Genomic DNA, 24,205 nt, shown 5'->3' on the forward strand with positions numbered 1-24,205 from the left:
GCCTCCCAAACCGCTTCGTATCCCATAGAGGCGTGAGCTGGGTCAAAACTCCTCTCCATCCCAGTCTAGCCTGGGCCGCATGCCATATGGCCACGGTCTGTCTCAGAGGGCCAATTAGCTCTGGGGCTAGCCTTCCGTCGTACAAGGGCGATATTGTGCCCCTCGTGCCCAGTAAGTCTCTGTCTGCCTTAAATGCTGGGTCGGACTGTGAGACATGGAGCCATTGGTTGACTACCTTCAGCTGTGCCACCCAGTAATAAAGCTGGATATTGGGGAGCGCTATCCCTCCGTCGTACCAGCCGCGGGTCAGTATGGACTGCGCAATACGCACCGGCCCGTTACTCCACAGTCACCTGCGCCGCAATTGTGCGAAAGTACGCGGGCGGTATTTGGTACGGCGTGTTTTCCAGCACGTAGACAAATCGGGGCAGGGCCATCATCTTAAAGAGCGCCGCTTTCCCCAACAGGGTCAGCGGTAGCACTCCCCAATGACGCACATCTCCTTTGAGACGATCCAATGGGGGCCGAAGATTTCTTTGGAAGAAGTCCGCCTGAACCACAGTAATGTATATACCCAAATATTTAAATGACCCCTCTGCCATCCTGAGCGGGCAGTCAGCCGGTAGTTGCGGTGGAGGGCCGTGCAACACATACACAACAGATTTGGACCAGTTTATCGTGTACCCTGACGCTCTGCCAAAGACCTCACAGATGTTGAGCAGCGTCAGTATGGAGCGCCGCGGGGAGTTCAGGTACAGCAATACATCATCTGCATATAAGGAAACTCGGTCTTCCCAGTCGTCCGACCATCTAAGTCCCCGTATCATGGGTTCCCAGCGTATCCACGCCGCCAGGGGCTCCAGCACCAGGGCAAATAACAGCGGCGATAGGGGACAACCCTGACGTGTGCCACGCGTCAAGGGGAAATCTTCGGACATATGCCCATTGGCAGTACCATGAGCCATTGCTTTGGTATAGAGAAGCCAGATCCAGGCGCAGAATTTTGGCCCAAAGCCCAGGTGTAGTAGCACTGCAAATAGAAAGGGCCATTCGACCATGTCGAACGCCATTTGTGCATCCAGTGATAGAAGCACCGCTGGTTCCCCCAAGCGATCCGCCCGAGCCAGCGCGCTGTGTAACCACCTCAGGTTGTGGGACGTGCTTCTGCCGGGCATAAACCAGACTGATCTGTGTGTACGATTTCCAACAGGTGCGGCGTTAGCCTAGCCGCCAGCAGTTTTGCGAGGATCTTTTCCTCCGCATTGAGTAACGATATGGGGCGATAGGAAGTACATTTATCTGCTGGCTTGCCCGGCTTCGGTATCACCACTATGGTGGCTGTGCGTTGATCAGGTGGGAGTTCGCCCCTCTGCAGACTGTCTGAAAACATGTTGAGCAAGTGAGGGGCAAGTGTCCCTACCGCCCTCTTATAGAGTTCGACCGGTATGCCATTTGGACCTGACGCTTTACCCGACTGCAGCGCTCCCACTGCCGCCTGTATTTCTTCCACCGTGAGATCAGCTTCCAGGGCCGTCATTGCTTCAGGGGCAAGTCTGGGCATATCTAGATCTTTCACATATGTCAGCGCCTCCTCCACTGTCATGGAGGAGGCGGAGGAGTAGACCGCTTGAAAGTGTCTTGCGAGGATTTGCACTATTTCGCGCGGATCAGTTGTTACCTGCCCTCCATCAGAGCTAATCTGCGCCATCCACCTAGTGCCTCTTTCCCTTCTATCTAGCCATGCCAACAGCTTCCCAGTTTTATCCCCGACATCATAAATGTTGTGCCTTGTGGCTTCCAACTGCTGTCTGGTACGCTCCGCGAGGTGCTCCTTATACCTTGCCTGCACCGCTCGCAAGCTGCGAGAAGCCTCAGGAGTTGGGTCTTGGGCCTGTTGTGTCTCTGCCGTGTGTAACTCAATTTCCAACGACTGCAGTTCGAGGTGCTTTTCGCGCTTGTGCTCCGCAATGGAAGCTATAGCCTGCCCTCTCAGGACTTTTGATATGCCTCCCAGAGGGTAGTTGGGGAGTCAACAGAGGAGGCATTTTCCTGAAAGTAGAGGCTCGTCGCCTTCACGATTGTTTTATGGATTGCGGGGACCTGAAGATAGCCTGGGTGTTTTGGATAAATACGGCGTCGTGTTAGGTGGTAGTGCGTGTATTGTAGGAGTATCGGGGAATGATCAGATATGCCCCTGGGCCTGATTTCCACGCTATCTATATACTTGAGACTGCCAGCAGAATCCAGAAAGTAATCTATCCTTGTTAAACTATTATGCACCCCAGAGTGGTATGTGTACTGATGCGGTGTTGGATGATGTAGCCTCCATATATCTGTTAGCCCGAGTGCTTCGAGAAAGCTCCCGAGGCGGGATGTCCCTGTGCCACCCACCCGTGCCGGGTATCGATCAATAAGGTCGTCTATAACCGCGTTAAAGTCTCCGCCCAGTACGAGCTCCCCCTCCGGCAGATCAAGCAGGAATCCGCTAAGCGCCGGGAGCGCCGTGGCATGTAATGCGGGGGGAATGTAAACCGAAACTATATTTAGGGGTCGCCCTTCCCATTGGGTGATGATCGCTGCAAATCTCCCGGATCCATCAGTTTTAACTTTGTGTATGATTAATGGGGACTGTTTTTTCACCATTATGCCCACCCCTCGGGACCCGGAGGAAAATTCAGAGTGTGCTACCATCTTGTATCCCCACCTATCCATTGCTTTACTAGTAGTGCCGGTAAGGTGGGTCTCTTGCAACAAGACCACCCTGGGGAGCACCTCTTGAGACCCAGCAGGACCAGACCCCTTTTAATTTTGTCTCCCAAACCGCGCACGTTCCACGTGAGCAGGGAGAGAGGCTGTGTTGGAGTTAGAGGGTTCTTACCGGACAGCCCTTGTGCTATATCAGCCATTACAATGGCTGGGGTAGTGGAGAACTGGCATTGTGGATGTATCGGTGCAGATCTTGCGTGCTATACTTGGTGCTTGTACTGCTTGTTGAGATACCACTTTCATCATTAACGTGAACTTTTGAAAAAAACCCTGAAACAACTCCATACCCCCCAACCCCCTCCCTGCCTAACTGCCATACAGACTCCGAACTGCCCGCCACCCCAACTCAGCAGAGTGCTCATAACCCAAACCCCAGAACATTACTTGCGTGTAAAGGAGCGGGAGGTCCGAGGAAGACCAAGTACATCCCCTGTCCCAAAGTCCAACTGTCTATATGTTAGAGCATAACTGAGTAGGCACCGCCTGTCCCGGTAGGCCTCCAAGTCCCCTGCACATCTATAGTTCAAAAGAGGCACATATCGTCGTATTATCCTGCTTCACCCTGCAACCGGTCCGCTTCCTCCTCTCCTTGACCATGATCGACGAGGTCCTCCGTCCCCCCGTGCGTCGCCTCCGCCTGTCTGAGCGTCCAGAGCTTCCCACCTGCTGTCATCCCTCGAGCCAGTCGTGAGCTTCCTCCGGCGTCTCGAAGAACCACGTCTTCCCATCCGCTACCACTCGCAGTCGCGCCGGAAAAAGCATGGAGTAGGGTAGTTCCCGGGCTCTCAGTTTTTTCTTGATCTCCAAGAAGCTCCTCGGCCGCGCTGACACCACTGCCGTAAAGTCCTAGAAGAAGGACACCGCCGAGTTCTGTATACGCAGAGGCGGCGCCACCCGGGCCGTTTGGAGAATGGCATCCCTGTCGCGGAAATTAAATATACGAGCCAGGACCGGCCGGGGGGGGCGCCCCAGCTTTAGGACTACCTCCAGGCACCCTGTGAGCGCGCTCTACCGAGAAGAAGGCCGTTCACTTTCGGGAATTCCTGTAATTCGCACGTTATTGCGCCGGGAGCGCCCCTCCTGATCGTCCAGCTTCGTCGCCATGCGCTTGTTCCCTGCCTCTAGGTGTGACACTTTTTGGAGCAGGAATTAAGTGTCTTTCGTCAGGGTGGTTGTCGCTTGCTCCACTTCTGTGACCCTGGTCGCCATTTTCTGGAAATCCGCTCTGAGGAGGGACACATCCGTAGAAATAGACCCCACTGTGGTTTGCACTTTAGTAAGAGCTGCCATAATGTCCTCCAGCGTCACTTTAGGTGCCTCGGCCTCCTCCACGACCTTTTCTGCTCGCCTATTTCGCTCCGGCATTGTGGAAGAGTCTTTACTGTACGCGTACTTATCCAGTTTACCCTGCTGGTGCGTACGATTCCCTTTCCCACTCATTTCTGGGCAGGTGGATGTAGTTCCGCGTTTCCTCTGCGCCTTACTGGTCGGTTGGGGGATCGGGGAGCTCTGGATAGACACCCTCGCTCGCCACGCAGTTCAAAGTGCAGCGACGTCGCAGTCCTGGACAGGTAGCACCCCTCCCTTGCCAGAACTACGTCTGCAGGCACACCTTCAGGTCATCTGGGGCCTCAAACTCCCGCTCGCTGCTGTTCGTTTCCACTCAACCCCTCTGGTCATGCAGCGCGGTTCACGTGGCATACCTATGGGTGCCGGCGCAGGGGGGCGAAGGACATCCTCAGCTGGCGATGCCACGGATTGTGTCTCGCCCACTCTCTCCGTCTACCATGATCCAGAGGCAATGTGGGCAAGTAGTTCTTCCCCAGAGTATGTCGGCACCAGCCCCCTGCCAGGGCCGCCTCCTGAAGCTTGTGATGCAGTCCTACAAGGGGTCCACCGTCGGACCCGTGTCACTGTCGCGGGGCGGTCCCCCATTGTATCGCCTCAGTGCTGTGCATGTCCCGCCTCAGTGCCGTGCCTGTCCCGCCGTAGGTGCACGGCGCCAGTGCAGTGGTCGGATCAGTCGTGCCTCATGCGCCCGCCAGGCCACCTCGCTGAGTTGCCAGGCCTCCGGCGCCCCCCGCGGGCGGGTTTTAAGCCTGCCGCACCGCGCCCGGGTCCCTCCGCCAAATCGAGGCCCCGGTCTCAGCCGGCGGCCCAGGTCGCAAATGTCGGGTCGGCACTGACCGTGTTCCGGATCACGGAGAGACCTCCAGGTCGGCTCAGGCGGCGTCGCTTCGTTCAGGCTCGCAGCCTCTGGTACTTGGGCACAGTTTATGCCACGGATTAGTGTACGGATGAAAGGGGAGTCGGCCTCACCCTCGGAGCTCCTTCAGGCTGCGGCCATCTTGCCTGGCAGCTAGCCACGCCCCCCGGCTTTATTCTTGATAATAGCTTTTGAGGTTGAACCATATGGGACCGTAAATTGGAGGCCAATTTGAAAGACCTGTTTTCAAGACTGTTTTCTTAAATTGTGTGAGACAATTAAAACATTTTCAATTGTAGACTGCCTTGATTTCAATTTCAATTTCAGTCCGTCAAAAAGGGCCATCAGTAGAAATTATGTTGAATTGGCTGCCCTTAATTGGAAGGCCTGTCTTACGCCACTTCTAGTTAAGTCAGCTCCGCTGAAATAACGTTCCCAATGGCAGAGCAGGTAGGTTTGCCTTGGGATCACTGTAAATCACCATCCTCAAAATGGAGCAAGAGTTCAAAGAGGAAAAGACCTTTTCACATATGTAATTTTACACTAGGTACATTACACGTGTTCAAGTGCCTTTGCACCGGAGTACATGGAAAGTCACGACGGTGTTTCAGGAATACTCCGAGGGACCGCTTCGGAGTCAGGAAATTCAAACACCGACACAGAAACCAAGGGGTTTACCAACAATCGAACAGTTTGCAATATATTTGTGAATCAACTCTTTTGTCTGGTAGTTGATTAAAACCCTCCCAGTGACACTGTGTGCACTATGCTTAGTAGACTGGTTGTGTCTTTGTTTGGCAATAGAGTGCTTGAACTCACTGGCTGTATAAGCCATCCATAATGGCTTTAGCTGGGTTCTCGCTTTTTCTGAGAGGGAACTGAGAAGTATGTTATCAGATAAAGGGAGATTAAAAAAATGCTCCTACTGCATGTTTTGGTGTAAGGTGAGGTAAGGTGCGGACATGACAAGCATCACAGGGATGCTCCAAGGCATGAACCGTACAGCTCCAATAAATGCTAGTGAGGCCTGCATGTGCTCTCAAAAATCTCCTTATGATTCACAAAAAAATAGACTACCACCTGCCAACTTTAGAGAGCACCACCGGCTCAGCAGTTACCTCTGTGCCTTCAGAAGAACTGTTATCATGGACACTACAAGTTTGGTGGACGCTCGCTGTTAGAAGCCCATTCACCAAACTTTTGGTTTTTAGACATAATCTCCAAAAGCAGAGTTTGCTTCTGAAAAACAAAAAATAGAATGCCTTCCCCGCACCCGGGGAGTTTTCTCCCAGGATGTGGTGGGGGTCATTACTTTTTTCTGTCTGTACAGAAATACATAAGATTATTCACCCTAAACAGGCTGGGCATGCTGATGTCCTTATTTCGACAGCCCCTTCTACGTATGGCAGTAAGAGCAAGTTTCCCAATGCTAAAGCCAGAGTGGGAACCACTGTCAGAGAAAGGGTACATCCAAACCCGAACAGGGTGGACGGACAGGGTATGCCGTCATGTTTCTCAGTCCACCAAACTTTAAATCAGGCTCACTGTGATTATGTTTATGTTTCTTTTTGGTCATTTAGTGTGCTATTCAGCAAAATGAGTTAGAATCTAAAAAGGCAATTCTAGGGGCGTGGGCATGCTGCCGACCAAGATGGCCGCGCGGCACTGAAGCTTCTTCGAACTTCCCCAGCTCTGGGCGATATCCCCATAAAATGCTGCAGTGACCGCCTCCTGCTCGACATCTACGGACAGCCGAACATATGAAGAGCCCGATGGTCCCACTTTCCCGGAGTTTGGAGCCCCCGTTCATGAAAGACTGCTGTTTGGAGGAATAGGGGCGGAGTGTCACCAGGCCTCGAACCATGCCTCGTCCTACGCGGCCCGACTAACGAGATGCCGCAGCCCGGGACTGCTAGATAGCGGAAGCGGTCCTCCACAACTGCGGTGAGTGCTCCGGGCGTGGGTCCCTCTTGACACCCTCCCCCCTCCGCCCTCCGCTGACCCCCACTTCAGCCTGGGTGTGGCCACGGCGCGCTGGGCCCTGGCTCCCCATTTTACACCTGCATTCTCCCCGAGGCCTTGAATGGCTCGCAGACAAGATCCCAGAGCACTGCGCCAGCATGGCGGAGGGCAGGCCAGTTATGGATCGTGTTGAAGACCCCTCGGCCTCATCCACTTCCCTGTTGCAGGAGATGAGAGAGGGCTTTAGTGCACTGGATGGGCGATTTGACGCCCTTGACAAGAGCCTTGAGAGCCTGGGGGCCAAGATCCAAGTGCACGACAGGCGCCTAGATGTGGCTGAGGCGTGCATCTCAGACATTGACGATGGTTCCCCGCAGTCCCTTAAGAGGCTAGAGCGGGTGGAGAGCATCCTCAAAGAAGTGGCAATCAAGAACAAAGAACAAAGACCTCGAAGCACGCAGTAGGCGCAACAATGTCCGTATCCTGGGAGTTCCAGAGACCACCGCCACGGGTCACCTTGACCTCTTTGTGGAGACTTTACTGGCTGACCTGTTGGGGAAAGAATCCTTTACACCCGGTTTCGTAGTCGAGCGCGCTCACCGCACCCTAGGGCCCCGGCCCAACCTGGGCTGCCCTCCAAGACCTATCAACGCCCGCATTATGAACTTCCGGGACCGCGATACTGCACTGCGCCTCACCAGAGAACGCAGGGACACAACTTGGCAGGGCTCCAAACTTTCATTCTACCCCAACTTTACCATCATGGTGCAAGAGGCCCGCCGCAAATATAATGGGGTCAAGGCCACACTCAGGAACTTAGGGCTGAAATATGGCATGTTATACCCTGCCAGATTGAGAATTGATGTTAATGGCCGACTGTTGGACTTGGCCCTTCTGGCAGGTTCACCCCTGAACTTTTTTTGCTTTTTACTGATGACTTGGTGTGGTGATTTGTTTGGTTCCTGCGCACTTTCCCTGTGTCCCAGGGTAAAGTGCGTGCACACTCTGAGTGCATGTGGTGAGATAGGCCTGCCCTCCCATAGGAATGCATGGGGAATGTATGTGTCCCCCGTAGTTCCTGATGCGTGGGGTGTGCAGGCCCGAGTTTGGTATGTGCGGACTCGTGGGAGTGAATGCTGCGCGATGATGTGTGCGGCGTGCATGTACCTAGTGTGGAAGTGCCACTTCTAGAGGTGGGCACTTCTGTGTGCAGTGTGTCTGTCGCGTGATTGGCTGGTCATGTCATGTGACGGGCTAGGGATTCCCCAGAGTCAGGATGAGTCACCCAGTGGTGAATGGGGAGATCAGCAGCTAGATGGGTGGGAGGAGTACACCTGGGTCCTGAATAGGACAGGGTTTTCCACACACAATGCTGGCCCCGCCCCCTGCGGTGCGACTGACGACCCTAGCCCTGCCAATGAATAGAGTGAGGGGCTGAGCACATCAAGGGTGCTCCCCAACCAGCTGCGACTGGTTTTCCCCCTCACCCTGAACCCAGAACAAAGGGTTTGTCTGTATAAAAATGGGGCTGTGTCCCCACAGAAACGGTTCTTTGCCAGGATCCTGCCTGAGGGGGGCTGCTGCTGCTGGACCAGAGGACCGCCACCTGGACTACCTCCCTGCCTGGAGGCCCAGTGAGCTGGCTCTGGGTCCAGCCTTGCCCCCACCCCTGCCCTGCTGCATGCAGGGGAGAACTTGCCTGGACTTTTGCTGATTGTGTGCCCTGAAGCGCTGGGAGCGCTTTATTTTTCACCTCTAGCGCCTGGAAGCGCTTTCCTTTTCCTTTAGCGCTCAGGAGCGCTTTTATTTCTAAAAAGCCGGTGCCCACCCGGCGTTTGCCCCGTATCTGCCGATTCTAGAGTCTCCTGGCAGGTGCCCACCCTGCCAGGGACATTGCCGTAACTGCTTGCGGGTGCCCACCCCGCTTATTTGCTTATTCTTACGGCGGGTGCCCACCCCGCCGTATACCGCATTGTGGTGCTTGCGGGAGCCTACCCCGCTTATCGGTAAATTAATATCCCTAGCGGGTGCCCACCCCGCCAGGGACCTTGCTGTATTGAATTTCACCCCCCCTCGCGGGTGCCCACCCCGCGTCACCGCAATCGCAACTCACCGCCGCAGCCCAGGAAGTCAGGCAACGCTGACTGGGACGTGGGCGGGACTTTGAAGCAGGAAGCGACGAGAGCCCACCTCGCGCTCCTGCACTGGCCAGAGGAGGAGGGGAATCCGGAAGCTGTGAGCCCGGCAGACTCCGCTCACCAAGTCCCGGGTCCCAGGAGGGGGCCCGGGCGAAAGGAAGAGCCGCGCCGCCGAGACCGGAGCAGCAGTCCCGGTGAGTGGAGGGGGCTCCTAGCTGGCTGGTGAACGGGGGGGTGCGCTCCAACCACGGGGGCATTGGTGCATTGCTGGGATTAGAGTCCGCCGAGACTCCAACGTTAGGGGCAGCATTCTTTACCTGGGAGCCCACGAGGCTCCCCCGCATACGGGGGCAGTTCTTTTGAGGCGCAGAGCGGCCCCGGAAGGCAGCGGGCCGCTCCAACGTTACCCCCCACATTTGTGCACGAGCCCGCCGAGGCTCCAACGTCGGGGGACATTCTCGTTCTTCAGAGCCCCGTCAAAGCTCCAACGAGGCACTCCTTGTTGTTAGAAGAGCCCAGGGAGGCTCTAAACCTACGGGGGCATTTCGTCCATGACCAGAGCGGCCCCGGAAGGCAGTGGGCCGCTCCGACGTTATTCAGAGGGGCACATTTGTTTATTGAGCCTGTGAGGCTCTAACGGGGGCATTGCTTGATCGTTCAGAGCCCAGAGAGGGCTCAAGAGGCACGCCGGTGCCAGGTTCTTTTTCCCAGCTGCCCAGCACTTAGTGGGCAGCTGCAACGTTTAGGTTGTGCCCTGTTGCTTTACGTTCTAGACTGTGCATCCTGCGCAATCTTGCCCTGACTCTGTGGACAACGGGCGCTGGAGCCCATGAGAGGCCAGTTGGCCTAGGGACTGCCACAGGTGGTGGCTAATGTGAGTTTTTGCGCAGTTGTTCCTACCTGCACCTCTGAATGTGTTTTTATGCGTCATGTGCCTTGTCCTTACACCGCTGAATGTATTTTAGGCATCATGTGTTTTCCTTCCCTACACCTCTGAATGTTATGCATCATGTGTTTATGTGCTTAGACCCCTACAGGTATATTGATACTTAGGTGGTTGTTTTCTCCCTAGTACAGGTGGTGCTAGTGAGGTCCTGATTCCCTGCGCAATATTTTCCTAAGGTGGTTAGGGTTGCGTAGGTGGTACTTACCTGATACCAGTAGTGACTGGTTGTGTGCTAGGTGTAATTTTGTGCAACAGTAATTTTATTTCCTATGTTCCAAGTGCTATGTTCTAAGAGTGCTAATTCCGGACAGCGGTCCATGTGGCCCTGTCCCCTGTACATATAATCCCTTGTAAATTCTGCCCGTGCCTGCTGGCACATTGTAGAGTGTGTGTTTTTATCTAATGTGTTGTGTATAATACAAAGGCTATTTTTATAGAATACCTTGTGTGGAGTTTCCTTTGTGGTGGGCCTTGGGTGTTGTTGCTGGGTACGCGCGCAAACGCTTTACACATCGCCTCAGAGATAAGCCTGTCTGCTCGTGCCAAGCTACCAAGGGGGTGAGCAGGGGTTATCTTTGGCGTGTAACTTCCTTGCCCTGACTAGAGTGGTGGTTTCTGTCTGGCTTTGGCGCAAGCCCTAGCCAGCCAGAAATCCCATTTCTAACATTGGTGATCAGCGGTGGGATTTGGACTTGCGTTTGCGCTGTACCGCAGCGGCAACTGGCCGCACTACAAAACTCTGCATTTAGATAAATCACATGGTATAGGGATTATTGTTCTAAGTTTGTTTTTAATTGTCATTTCTGTGGAAATGTGTTTTTGTGCACTGTGAGTTAGGTGTCCCTAGCTCGGGAGGGTAGATCATCCCCCTTAGTGCATTGTGTTTCTGGATTCACCAGAGGGTGGGATCCAGTGGTGGCAGCGTAATAGTGTCCTGTACATTTGTCCCCCGCCCTGCGCCCAGAGTTGGTACCTGTGTCACGTGGTGGTCAGGTTGAGGAATCAGGGGTGGTAGAAACTGCCTTACCAGTCCGAGGGGAGGGTTGTGTGTGTGGATGAATGGTGTGTGGCACTAGGCAAGTGAGTGTGAGTTCTCTGGGTTAGAGAGCTTGCTGAATCTTTTTGTGAATTGTGTGCTCCTGTGTGAAACGCAGACCCCTAGGTTCCCTGTGTGATCTTTTCTCTAGAACGTCTGCCAGAATGGAGCCTGCTTTTGATCTCAGTGATCTAATTTATTACAGTATGCAGGAGTTGGAAAGGTTCTGTAGAGAGAGAGGCATAGGGGTGAGAGAGTCAGACACTATGTGTGAACTTAGGGGCCACATGATCCAGTGGGTTAAGAGGCAAAGGGATCTTGAGCGCAGTACGGAAAGGGCCCAGGCCTCACACCTGGAGGGTGGTGGGTCTGTGGGGAGCCCTGAAGATTCAGAAGAGGAGGTAGAGGATGACAATACCTGGACGCCAGTAGAGAGTGAAGACCCCATAGGTAGGGCGTCCCTTGCTGGGTCCAGAGTAGGAGGCAGCGCCTCATCCCTTTCCCTGTCCCCAGAGGAGTGGGAAGATAGGAGGAAAGAAAGGGAGCACCAGCTGACGTTAGAAAAGCTCAGGTTGCAGCATGCCCAGGCGATGGCGCAGCTGGAGGTCAAAGGACAGATGGCGGAGGCTGAGAGGGCCTTTGCTAGAGAGAAACTAGCTCTGGAGGGTAGGTTATCCCCTGAGCGCAGTTGTGGTTTTCTGGACTCCCCAGGGAGGGTTGAGTCCAGTGGTAGTAGCGATGTAGATTCCAGTGTAGGAAATCCCAATCCCAGTCCCCCCAGTCTGGTACCTGTTCCCCAGGAGGAGGAGTTAAGGTTGAAGTTCAGGGGCAGTAGGAAACTGTCTCACCAGTCTTGGGAGGAGTTTGTGGATGAATGTGAGGATGCACTGTTTGATTGGATAAGAGTTCCCGCAGAATCTGATTATGATAAACTGTGTGATCTGATTCTCAGAGAACACCTGCTCAATTGTTGTGCACCGGGGTTGCGCCAACACCTGTTGGGGTGTGGGGTGTCTGCCCCATTTGAGCTTGGAGATGAAGCAGAGCGCTGGGAAAGGGCTAGAGGTTCTCTAGAGTCATTAGGGAGTGACTCCAAAAGTAGTGGGTCAGGTATCTTCCAGCCCAGCGTGGTGGAAGAGGCTCAGTGTAGCCCAGCTAGGTCCCAGGATAGCGAGGAGGGTGTAGGGGCTCACTGCCTGGCTCAGTGGAGCAGGAGTGAGAGGGTGACCGAGGGTCCCCTGACGTTTCTGTCTGGCTTTGGCGCAAGCCCTAGCCAGCCAGAAATCCCATTTCTAACACCGACCTCGCATCTTTGATAACCCCACTGCGGTACAAGGATTCTGCCATGCATATAAACACACTAACACTCAGATAGGTGCGGCCGATGGTAGACCTTCTCCTCCACACAGCGTCTCCGACGCAAGCATGGAACTCTTCTCTGGGTCCGGAAATGGCTAACGCTGCTGCGCTGCCCTTTCTCTCATCTAGCAGACCTGAACTGGGATAATGTTATGCATCTAACCGAACTGTTTCAAATAGCTGGTTGTTTGACGTGGCGTTGCCACCTCTCATGGTGTACACCCTGGGGTTGTTTCTGGATTCACTGATGTACTGTTTCAGGGTTTTCTCATTCCACTGTAAAGTCAATTGGTACCTCACAATTTGTTATTTGTTAGGGGTCTGCCTTGCTTTTTTTGTAGTAAGGGTGGGTGGGGGTGGGGGGGGGGATAATTGTTATTGCACTGCCATTTATGGTGCTTTTCCGTTTGATACACTGTCATGGTTTGCAGTTCACTGTTGGAGCTTGTACTTGTCATCCATACCACAACTAACGGATGGCTCAGCTGGGTAAAATTGAAGGTTTTTCTGGTCTGTCCTTGATGTCCTGGAAGGTCAGGGGTCTCAATGATAATCGTAAGAGATGACATGTCATCCATTATCTTATTTGAAACAGCATGGACATTGCCTTTCTTCAGAAAACGCATTGACCTAATCCGACTCTACTCGTTTCGCTGCAAGCTGGGGAGCGCACAGGTATTTTGCCAACTTCAGCAACTATGCTAGGGGCACGGCGATTCTCATCCACAAAAGGGTTTCTTTCAGCCCCCGCTCAGTTGTAACGGACAACGAGGGTAGATACCTCATTGTCACTGGGTCACTAATGGGTCACAGTGCAGCTTTGGTGTGTATGTATGCCCCGAACACTGACTCCCCAGAATTCTTTCACACTTTGCAAGCCCAGCTTTCTAAAATAGACCCTATCCTATTATTAGTGGGGGGGAGACTTCAATCTGCTCCTTAATCCCGCAGTAGATAGCACTGCGGGCTCCTCCGGCACTAAACCAGGTGCGCGCCGCACCCTTCTTGATCTCTACGAGCAATTCTCTCTATTAGACATTTGGCGCAAGTGCAACCCATCTCACACCGAATATACTCACTACGCTGGCCAACACAACACCTGGACTAGAATCGATTACTGGCTTGTTTCCCCTGGCATCTCCAGCTAGGTCCATTCCCTCCTGACTCTCCCAAGAACTTACTCTGATAACTCTCTCCTTAGTGTACCCCGTCCAGAAGGGTATGAACGGCTATGGCGCTTCCCCAGTCGCACCCTCAATGATGCCCTTTTCCATACTGAAGTACGCAAGGCCATTGAAGACTACTTCTCTCTTAATACGGGCTCGGTCGACACCTGGACGGTTCTATGGGAAGGTTTCAAGGCATACATCAGAGGCGTTTGTATCGTCAAGCATGCTGGAGTGCTCAAGGATCTCCGTAACACCCTCTCTCGCTTAGAACGCAACCTGACAGAAATGGACAACCGAAATACAAACACCCCTAACCCGGACAAGGCGGGGAAACGATTGGCCCTCCTCACCAAATATAGGGACACTGTAGATCGCAAGATACTTTATTTGGGCAAATATCAAACTGCTCGGCGATACTGCGAAGGAGAGCGTCCAGGCCGAATGATGGCCCAGATGCTTCGTCCCCATACAGCAGGGCCTATGTCACCGAACAGCGTACCTCAACAGACCAGGTGCTCACTGGCACCTCGGACATTCACGACATATTTCTTGATTACTTCACATCACTTTACACCTCCAAAGTGGGACGTGATCCCACGGCTCAGGAAGCTTACTTATCTGAGATTGCACTGGTCTACTTGGAAGAAGATATGCAGGATTTCTTAGCGGTGCCGATCTCTGAGGCAGATGTCCTTGGAGCCATTGACACCCTCCGATGTTCATCCGTCCCTGGGCTGGACGGCTTCACGGGGGAGTTTTATATGGCTTACAAAGAACTACTGGTGCCACATCTAATCAAAGTGTACGCAGAGGCCCTCGAGAAACACATACTTCCCCCCACTCTTCGTGAAGCGGTCGTCATACTTCTCCCCAAAACGGGCAAAGACCCGTTGTTATGTGGGTCTTACAGACCTTTGTCCCTACTAAATATGGATTACAAAATTTTTGCTAAGATAATCACCAATCGTCTGTCCCAGCTGATGGGATTAATTATCTCGCCGGCCCAATCCGGCTTCGTTCCCCGTCGATCGAACTCATTGAATCTCCAGACGCTCTGTTCGGTCCTCCACAGGATTAATCCAGAAGTCCCTGCCGCCGCAATATTATTGGACACTGAGAAGGCCTTCAATTCGTTGGAGTGGCCTTTCTTCGTGTAGGTCATGCGCCGTATGGGAATGCCTGTGGGATTCATATTCACCACTGCACTACTATATTGTCAGCCTACGGCGAGACTGCACCTGAATGGCACGCTCTCCCATCCCTTCTCTTTATCCCGCGGCACCTGACAGGGCTGTCCTCTGTCCCCCTTATTGTTCATCCTAGCCATGGACCCTTTAATTCGACATTTCCAGGAAAGACATCTGCAGAGAGGCCTACAATTCAACACCAGCCCTCTACTAGTCTCACTCTACGCAGATGGCACCATCCTCTTTGTCAGAGAACCCCAGGTTAACTTAGAACCGCTCATCAGAGAGATGCACGGTTTGGGTCAATACTCAGGCCTGAGCATCAATTGGCGCACGTCGGTTATTTTCCCCTAAACCTCCTCCAGTACGACTCAGTGGGACTGTGAATTCCCCCACGAATGGTGCATACACATCCATCTTGACGCCGCCCAGATTCTCCGCCTCAACTATGGGCAGGCAATCAGCACCCTCGAAGCTCAAGTGGAAAGATGGTTGCGGTTGCCATTATCTATCGCCGGCAGAGTGGCCGTTATTAAGATGGTGGTTCTCCCCACATTTTATATCTCTTTAACAATATTCCCATACCCCTCCCGAACAGTTTCTTCTTGACGTTACGATCACACCTTATTAAATTGGTTTGGGGGGGCAAACAAGCCAGCGTATACTGGCAGGTGCTCACTCTACCGTATGAGAGGGAAGGGTTTGGGGTGCCAGATTTCCACTTGTATTATCTTGTGGCCCAATGCTGTTATGCCTTTGCATGGTTCCACCCTGACGCTAGGATTCCCTTCCTCCGCCCTGAGGCAGATTTTGTCCTCCCTGAGCGGTTTTCCACTGTATTACCCAAGGGCGTACCCAGAGACCCTAATGATATCCAGACTGTTTCCACTACCAGCTGGGCCTTGGATAAGCTGCGACTAATCCTCGGCGCCTCCACACTATATGCCTCTGCTCTACCGATCCTCAATTCCCGCTGGATGCCAATCACCGGTGAAAAACTGGTGCAGCACACTTTGGCCAAGTTCAAGATCTCTAAACTGGGCAATTTATATCCTGATGGCCACATCTTCTCCATGACGGAGAATGTCCGCTTCTACGACGCCACATTTATAGACAGCTTTGTACTAGGCTGGATTCGTTCGGCTCTTCGAGCCACGTTGCCTGGTTTTTCCCATTGAGCCTGACTCGTTCGCCCCACTTTCGCTCGTTATTGAAAACGAGAGTGGGGTTCATCTTATATCTAAACTGTATAAGACATGCGCCAGAATGATCCCTGTCAATGAAGACAAGATCTGCAAACGTTGGGAAGAAGACTTAGGCCACCCAATCACAGACGATCAGTGGACTAAATGCTATGCTGTGACGAAGGAAGTATCACTAAATAGTAGGCATAAACTATTACACTTTAAATTCTTACGCATAATGTACATCACCCCTGCCAAAGCCCATAGACTGGACCCGTCCAGACCCCACACAATACGCAAGTGCGACGCCCCTTACGTCGATTTTGCACACCTCACGTGGTCCTGCAGAAAACTACAGTCATTCTGGGAGGGGGTGCATTGTACACTAGGCGACATGACCGCGCTGACTCTCATCCCCACACCTGAAGTGGCACTGCTCGGGTATGTGGTAAAGTTCCCTAAGAGCGTCTGGAGGTTTGCAGCCCTCCGTCTGCTACTGCCCAAAAGAGAAATAGCTATTCTCTGGGTCCGCAAGTCAACTCCCACTCTGCAAGGCTGGTTGAACAGTCTGGCTCATTGCAACATCAACAATGAACTATACTCAAACACTCTGCCTAGCTCTTCCAGTCCCAAGGACATCTGGTGACCATACAGATCCTATATGGAAACTGCTCGACGAGCCATCGTCTCACAACTAGAACGGGGCATTGATCCTGCGGGGGTGGAGTGACCAGTTTTTTTCTCTTCACGGTTTTATTTCCTCTGCTCTGCATTATCCTACAGTACTTGTGACTCACTGACTATGTCGTCTCGTCTGTGGTGGTTGGATACGAGTGGGCCTATATACCTATTGCTGGGAGACGCTTGATTGTTTTCGGGGTAGGAGGTTGGGCCTTCAGGTCTGCTGTTTATTTATTTTTCTATGCCTAGCTGATCTATGTCATCTAACAGATATACTCCATATCAATCATGTGTTTTGATGTTTGATGCTTCCATATTACTGCTCTCCATTGTAAAGTCATTGACAGTGAACTTCTACGCCTGTATTGCTATGCTGTGCTAAATGGTAAATAAAGTTATACTTTTTTTGTTATTTTTTTTAAAGGCAATTCTATGGTATTTTTGCCTACTCATTATTTGTAAACTTTGGGCCATATGTAGGTAGCCCAATACCGGTCGGTAACGGCCGATTTTCGGTAAATATACTGTTACCGACCGGTATTTAGGCTTTTGAGATGTAGGGGGATCATTTCTGTATTCGGTAATTTACCGAATCGGTAAAATTACCGAATCGGTAATTTTACCGATTCGGTAAATACCGAATACAGAAATGAGATGTAGGGGGAGTGTGTGGTGGGTGTGGGGATTCGTTATTTACCACCAACTGAAGGTTGGTGGTAAATGACGAATGTCTCTGTAAATGCATTATTTGGCCCTTAGATGTGTGCAATGTGGCAGACACACATGCCCTCAGGGCATGTATGTGTGCCACATGTGCACACATGCAGGAATCAGGGGTGCAACAGGGTGTCAATGTGACACCCTGCCACCCTTGATTGAGCTCCCCCCATTACCGATTTGGTATTTACCGATTCGGTAATGGTAACTGGCTTCCCATTGATTCCTATGGGCCTCCTGGCCCATAGGAATCAATGAGATACAGGTTACCATTACCGAATCGGTAAATACCGATTCTAAAATACCGACACTTACCGAATCGGTATTTTTTTACCTACATTACATTTACCGATTCATGAATACCGAATCGGTAAAATTCGGTATTTAAGAATCGGTAAATGTAATTTACCTACATAAGGCCCTTTGTCTCGTGCTCAGATGTGCTATTGGCCTCAAAATGCAATATATACTGGGTTTATGATTCTGAAGAAGAAATAGTGGATTCACATCAAGCTTTGTAACTATTCAGACTCTTGTAATGATTCTTTCCAGGACTTTGTAAAATGTTACACTCAGCGCTCTTTCAATCTGTTCACAGAATTCTTTAGAAAAATGTGCAGTGTGTTTTTTCAATGTACACAAAAACATTTCAAAGTAATTTAGCGCCTATGCATATAGAAAAGAAAGACCAAAAGCAGCATTTTTAACTGACTGCTGACTTGCCACAGATGGTGCTGAAATTTGGATGACGTCACTGAACCATGTTCAATGTTTATCTGACAGAGCCTACAAGAAAAGGAATTCCCCAGAGCAGAGGAGTCCGAAGAGAGCCGCCTTCCAGATCCGCGCCCCCACCTCCGGGAGGTAAGGCAAATAGCACCAGGTATCTCTATCTTCAGAGATCCTTCGTGGGCGGGTATGTAGGGAAGGGAATTAACAAATCCATGGTCTCCCTGCCAGATTTCTTCAGCCAAGTAATGGCACAGTAACCCAGTTCCGAAAAAACACACCCTTTGTTTAGCTAAAAAAAAAACAATTGCAAACATATTACAACAAAACAATTGATTCATTCCTAAACAAAAATCAGTACTGTTAAAAATTACTGGTCCCAGTCATGATCTGCGAAGCTCTCTAGGTACAACTATATCCCCAAATTAAAGTCACCCCTTGATCATTACCTATTCACTGTATTTAGTTATCTGTTGAACAAGTGTGCTTGGCATTAAAGATCAGCTGACATATATGTATCATGGCCACCCATAATAGTCTTTCAGAACACAAGTATAACCTTTTGCTGGCCATCGTAAACTTTGGAAGAAATATCTCCTTCTGGCTTTGCCCTAAAAAATGCATTTGTACTTGTTTTATTCATTTACCAACCAGGAGTCATTTTGAAAACATTTCTTCAGTGTTTTGATGTCGTTGCAGTAGCTACGTTTTAGCCTTCGATACTTATTAAGAGCAACTGTAGACTGCATGATGTTACGGAAAGAAATCATACTTCCCAACCCAAAGTCCTGCTTTAATTAATATGGTGATGGTGAGGTCCATGTTTAGAAGACCTGTATTAAAGGTGAGTACCCATCTGCGAGGACTTTCAGCAACTAAGACTGCTCTAGGAGATTGCAGCGAGCTGACTGGCCAGCTCACCAGTTAAAAATTTGCTGAGTTCCCAGTTCCCCTTTAAAGTCTGCTGGCCACACAGTAGAGGCTGCTACTGAAGGGGGGAGGTGAGGTGGGGGGAGCTGAGGGGGGAATAAAAAATAAAATAAAAGGGCTTACCTGGGTGCCGCCGGCCGCCGTCTTTCCTCTGTCATCGCAGCCTACCAGAATCCCCTGGCCAATCACAATACTGCCTTACAGCAGCGTTGTGATTGGTCGGGGACAGAGAGGCTATGCATGTTCCCCACCAAGCTGTGTAATGCAGCCTGGTGGGCAACATGCAAAGTGTTCAGGACTGTTAGACCAGCCCAAGAGGGCCGACCAAACCGTCTTCACACTTTAGAGTGTGCTTAACACTCCTCCCCCTGGCCCCTGCAGTGGCCAGCTCAGCCCCACCCACCCCGCCCACACCTAAGCAGGTAGGAAAACTAAAATGATAATAGCATTAGTTATTATCATTTTATTTTTTATTTTTAAACTGTTGGCAGAGCCATGGGGTGACGATCCTCCGCCTTAGCAGAGGAGCTGCCGCTATGGCCGCATCTGCTGTAGTAGGAGATTGACCTATGAGAACTCTAATGTGGGTTTCCCTACTAAGTCCCCAGGAAAAATAGTCATAAACACTTGCTCTAGAGGGCTCTATAAGCAGAATTGGGGAACATTTATTGAGCCATGTTTTCCTTTTAGTAATACATTTCTAATAGTCAAACAGCAAATCTGCTTCTGGAAGACTTTGGAAATAAACAAGCTTGAAATCTGACCATAAAATATGGGGGTACACCGAAATAAAACAGGGGGGTTAGGCGGTTGAAGGAAACTTTTAGAACATGATGTAGAAGTAGATGCCAACTGAAAATCTTCCATTCGGCTGGGAATATTGTGTGCATGGTAAACAGGCATGCATCCCTGCCGTGAGTGCCCCACAGTGTGTTAAAATGGCATCCGGACATTTTGTTTGCCAATGGTGTCACAGTAATCTTGTGTTTTGTGCAGTGGTCTGGCCGTCCTTGATAATATGCGGTCCAGAATCATTTCTGTGGCCTGTAGGAGTGTAACAAGCATGCACTCATATTGGGCATTTGGATTACTGTCCCAGCGCTGGTGGCAGTGTTCCTTGTTTTGGGAACCTTTAGTGTGACCAGACATTTTTCTCTGTGTCGGAGAGAGTGCTGTCTCTACCCCTCTGGTGTAAAGTTCTGCTGTAATGTGAACGGCCAGAACCTTGTGCTGACATCCAGTATGCATGATGAGAGAGAGAGAGAGAGTCTGTGTGTGTGTATGTGCAGAGAATGTGCAAGACATATATGGTATAAAAGTCTGTGGGTGGTACGAATCTGGGTACTGAAGCCAAAACGATCCATTTCAGAAGTCCTCGCTTAGAATGGCACAAGATGGAGAGTGAGGACACCTTTCCCAGGCAGTGGAAGTGTACTGCCTGCATTCATGTGAGTAAAGGGTAGAGACCCACACACTTAAATGAGGAATGATGGAGACAAGGCTTCTATCATCAACACCATCCAGATAAAAGTGGGACTTAGCGTGCAACCAGAATAAGAGATTAGAAAGTGCAGAAGAATCTGCCATATGGATTTACATTTTTCTTTTGCCCGAGTGAATGCAAGGAATAAAGACATTGAACTGAGTTGTGCATCTAATCAGTGGTGTAAACTTTAAGTAGTCTGTGCCCCAGACTAATTAATGCTTTCGCCCACAGTTTGCCTGGAACTGACTGTAGCCATTAGAGCAGGGAGAGAGTACTTGAGGAGGGTCAATGCCTTACAGATCAAAACCAGGATTACCATTTTGCAATTATAATTTCTACTCCACTCCGTAGAATTTCATTTTGTTGAGAGATTATAGCTCTTTCTTTTGACTAAAAGACAAACACTTGGCTGGACAATACGTTATTGTGTCTATTGGTTGACTGATCATTTCTGAGCCATTGTCCCCCACACCATCTCCCGGAGAAACTTGACTGCTCGTCCTCGCTGCCCTGGGGTAATTGTGGAAGGGGTGTACTTGGCCGAGTTTGCAGACCCATAGTAGGATGAGCCCTAGGGCACCAGTGGCAACTGGCCATAGTTGGGGACAGTAGACCCTGTATGCACTTTTGTCCCTGACATTTCTGACAGATTCATGCGTGGAGACATACGTTTGTGTTGAAATAAATGGAAATGTGGATGAATCTGTTACTTTGAATCTTCCCCGCTGTCAGAAGGACATGTATGAATAAAGGGAATACATTTTGGCATCAGTTATTTAAACACCTTGCTCTCACCTCATCTTTCAAGTAAACATCTCAAGTGAGAATAGAAAAACATTGTTGTCATTGACAATGGAGACATTTTTACTTTATTCTCATGTAGGTGCTCACAGAAATGGGACTCCCCATATTCCCGGTAACACCAACAAACAACGAGTGCCAACATATTCTACAGCCCAGAAGACGAACCGTATGCCTATTGCTCTGCCAAGGCAAGGGTCTGCAAGGAAAAGCAGGCCACGGCCACCATCTGAAAATAACATGGAATTTCTCAATGTCCCTGACCAGGGTGTTGCTGGGTAAGCATGAACATGGTTTTGAATATGAGTGGCATTATGTGTGACTGCAAGAACATGTGCTTCCTAATACTGCAGCACAGGGCTTCTCTAAGTGCTGTATGGTAACATATCTGTAGTTTCCTCTAACAGACACACCTATCACGGGGGACAATTTCCCAGGTACTTCTGGCTTTTGAAGGTACTTAGCATATTTATTGATCTTCCACGACGTACAGGGTAGGGTGTAGAAGCATAAATATACAGATATTGCCATTAGTACATGCTAGAATCATCAGATGTCACTCAAGAAACCGCATAGAATTCCATTTAAGTGCCAAATATAGAAAAATTGTGGTCTTCACTCACTGAATCATTTTAACCAAGGCGCCACATTACCAAATTAAAATGGTTTGTAAAAGCATAGCCTACGATCGTAAGATTGCTTCCCTGGATGACAAGGAGTAATCTGGCAAGTAGCCCTAACATATGTAAACCTTCCATTCCACAAAAGTATTTCAGGAAAACTACATATTTATATTCTGCAGTACAAAACAAACCACTAACACCATGCATCGAGGCTTATTGTTACTAGGGCTAAAAAATATACATTCACACAAGATAATATTATGCTAGATATCTGCACTTGGTCCATGGAAACAAACAGTGCAAATTCCTTCTTAAAGGTATCTCCTTCAGGAAACAACATTGCTGCTCAATCAAATTTACTTGTTGGTATGGTTTGTGGAATACAACCTTCTGTTAGGGCTATACTTTCTTTTTATCTGTGCAAATACTAACTGTCAGCATGATTATTAATTTGTACATCTAAAGGCACATGATTTCTTCAAGACCTAATTCCACAAGCTACTGTATTCCAATAGTCTTTCCTCAATGCTCAATGTGCAGAAGGTGCACTCCTGTGTGTAAAGCAGATGTTACAATGAGTTAAAATCCCATTGCTAGAATTGAGCAGGTCCTTTTCACAATGTGTGTTGTCTACTTCAGCAGTGCACACACTCTCTCAACACTGTTTCATTGCCTAACTGAAATTAGTCTGTTTACATCAGTTTGTATAAACAAGACAAACATTACCAAACTGAGGGCTTCTGAGCCAGATCCTCAGTGCCATCTGACTCCAAGTCACCCCTCTCACCAAGTTATTGATATTTGGAGAGTACTGTCCAGTCCTAGAGGCAGAGTTAAAGAGGATTACAGATGGAACTCTGAGCTTTCTCTTGAGAAATTAGAAATTACATGAGGAATTGGTCATTTGTGGTCCATTTGATGTTAATTTCTCAGTTCCCCTAATAGTTTCAAATGGAGATTTGTGACTCTTTTAATCAGGTGTTAGTCCCAACGTGAAGCATACTGTGTCCGCCAATTTAACACACACCTTGTAAATCCCAATGGGACTTGTATCTCAGTCATCTGAAATCCTAACATATCAAAGCACTAATTAAAGTGTTCATGTGTCCTGCTACAATAAGTGCAAATTTTTACAGACAGAACCGCTCTACCTTTCCTTGTGCCCTTCTTGCCTGGGAATATGTTATTTAATACAAAACAGATAAGAAGGAATAGTTCCTTACCTGTAACTCCAGTTCTCTCTTAGGGGAATTTACATTATAGCCATAAGCACTTATGAGTCCCGCCCACATGAGGGAACCCCGGAGCACTTTTTCAGAATATATTTTATGAAGTGTGGATGTTTGTATTTCTTCAGGAAGGCCTGCAGAGTCACTTAAGAAAGAAAACGATTATGTAGCCTACAGGAATATGCTACAATGGCCAAATCCGAATCAAGCACTTGAAAATAAGGGCCAGGAGAAATGTATATGTGTATAATTTCACGATGTTTTTATAAAACAGCATACATCTCTTTCACAAACCTCTTTTAGATAGAATATAGAGTTGAAGGAGAGCAGGACTGTGTAGCCCCATAGGCTGTCATTATAAGAGCTACAAATAAAGGCCGTGCCTTTAAGAACCCAGGGACCACCAGTATCTCATCATACTCAGCAGGTGGCAGATGCTTCCGTTTTTTTTGAGGCAATGCATGATAATATTTAGGTCCCACTGTTACCTCTGTCCACTCTACCAGGGAGGAGGGTGGGTTGCTTATGACTATAATGGAAATTCCCCTACAAGAGAACTGGATTTACAGGTAAGAAACTATTCCTTTTCTCATAGGGGATTTCCACTGATAGCGATAAGCACCGAAGAGAGTAGCAAGTCCATCCATACTATGAGAGGTGGAGAGGACAGAGGGTGAACTAAGGTAGCCATTTCTGAGGGAGACCTATCCTACTTGAGCGTCTGCTCTAGCATCAAAGTCCAGGCAGTAATGGTAAATTTTATAAAATTGGTAAATGTGTGAACCGATCTCCATGTGGCTGCTTTGCAAATATCTGGTATAGGGATATTCCTCAATAAAGCAGCACTAGCCATTTTATCTCTAGTGGAATGTGCTTTTGGTTTAGCTGATAGTGTCTTGTTAGCATTTTGATAGCACAATAAGCTATAGGAAACTATCCATTGGGAAATGGGTTTAAGTGGCTAATCCAGCACAGACCAGATCAGTTGATAAACAATTTGTTCAATCTGCGCATGTCAATGTGCCTTATCAAGACTCTTCTCACATCTAGAGAATG

General features: G+C 49.7%; 1 protein-coding gene across 1 annotated transcript in view; it reads left to right on the plus strand.

Annotated features, from left to right (window-relative positions):
• Window positions 1-24,205, plus strand: part of MYO1F (myosin IF) — a 241,106-nt gene that overhangs the window by 191,519 nt on the left and 25,382 nt on the right. The window contains exons 25-26 of the mRNA XM_085638355.1: window positions 18,135-18,215; window positions 21,380-21,575. Of these exons, the coding sequence (XP_085494481.1) occupies window positions 18,135-18,215; window positions 21,380-21,575 (277 nt within the window). The remainder of the gene's footprint in view (window positions 1-18,134; window positions 18,216-21,379; window positions 21,576-24,205) is intronic.

Source organism: Triturus cristatus, chromosome 12, assembly GCF_964204655.1.
Source record: "Triturus cristatus chromosome 12, aTriCri1.1, whole genome shotgun sequence".
NCBI classification, from domain to species: Eukaryota; Metazoa; Chordata; class Amphibia; order Caudata; family Salamandridae; genus Triturus; species Triturus cristatus.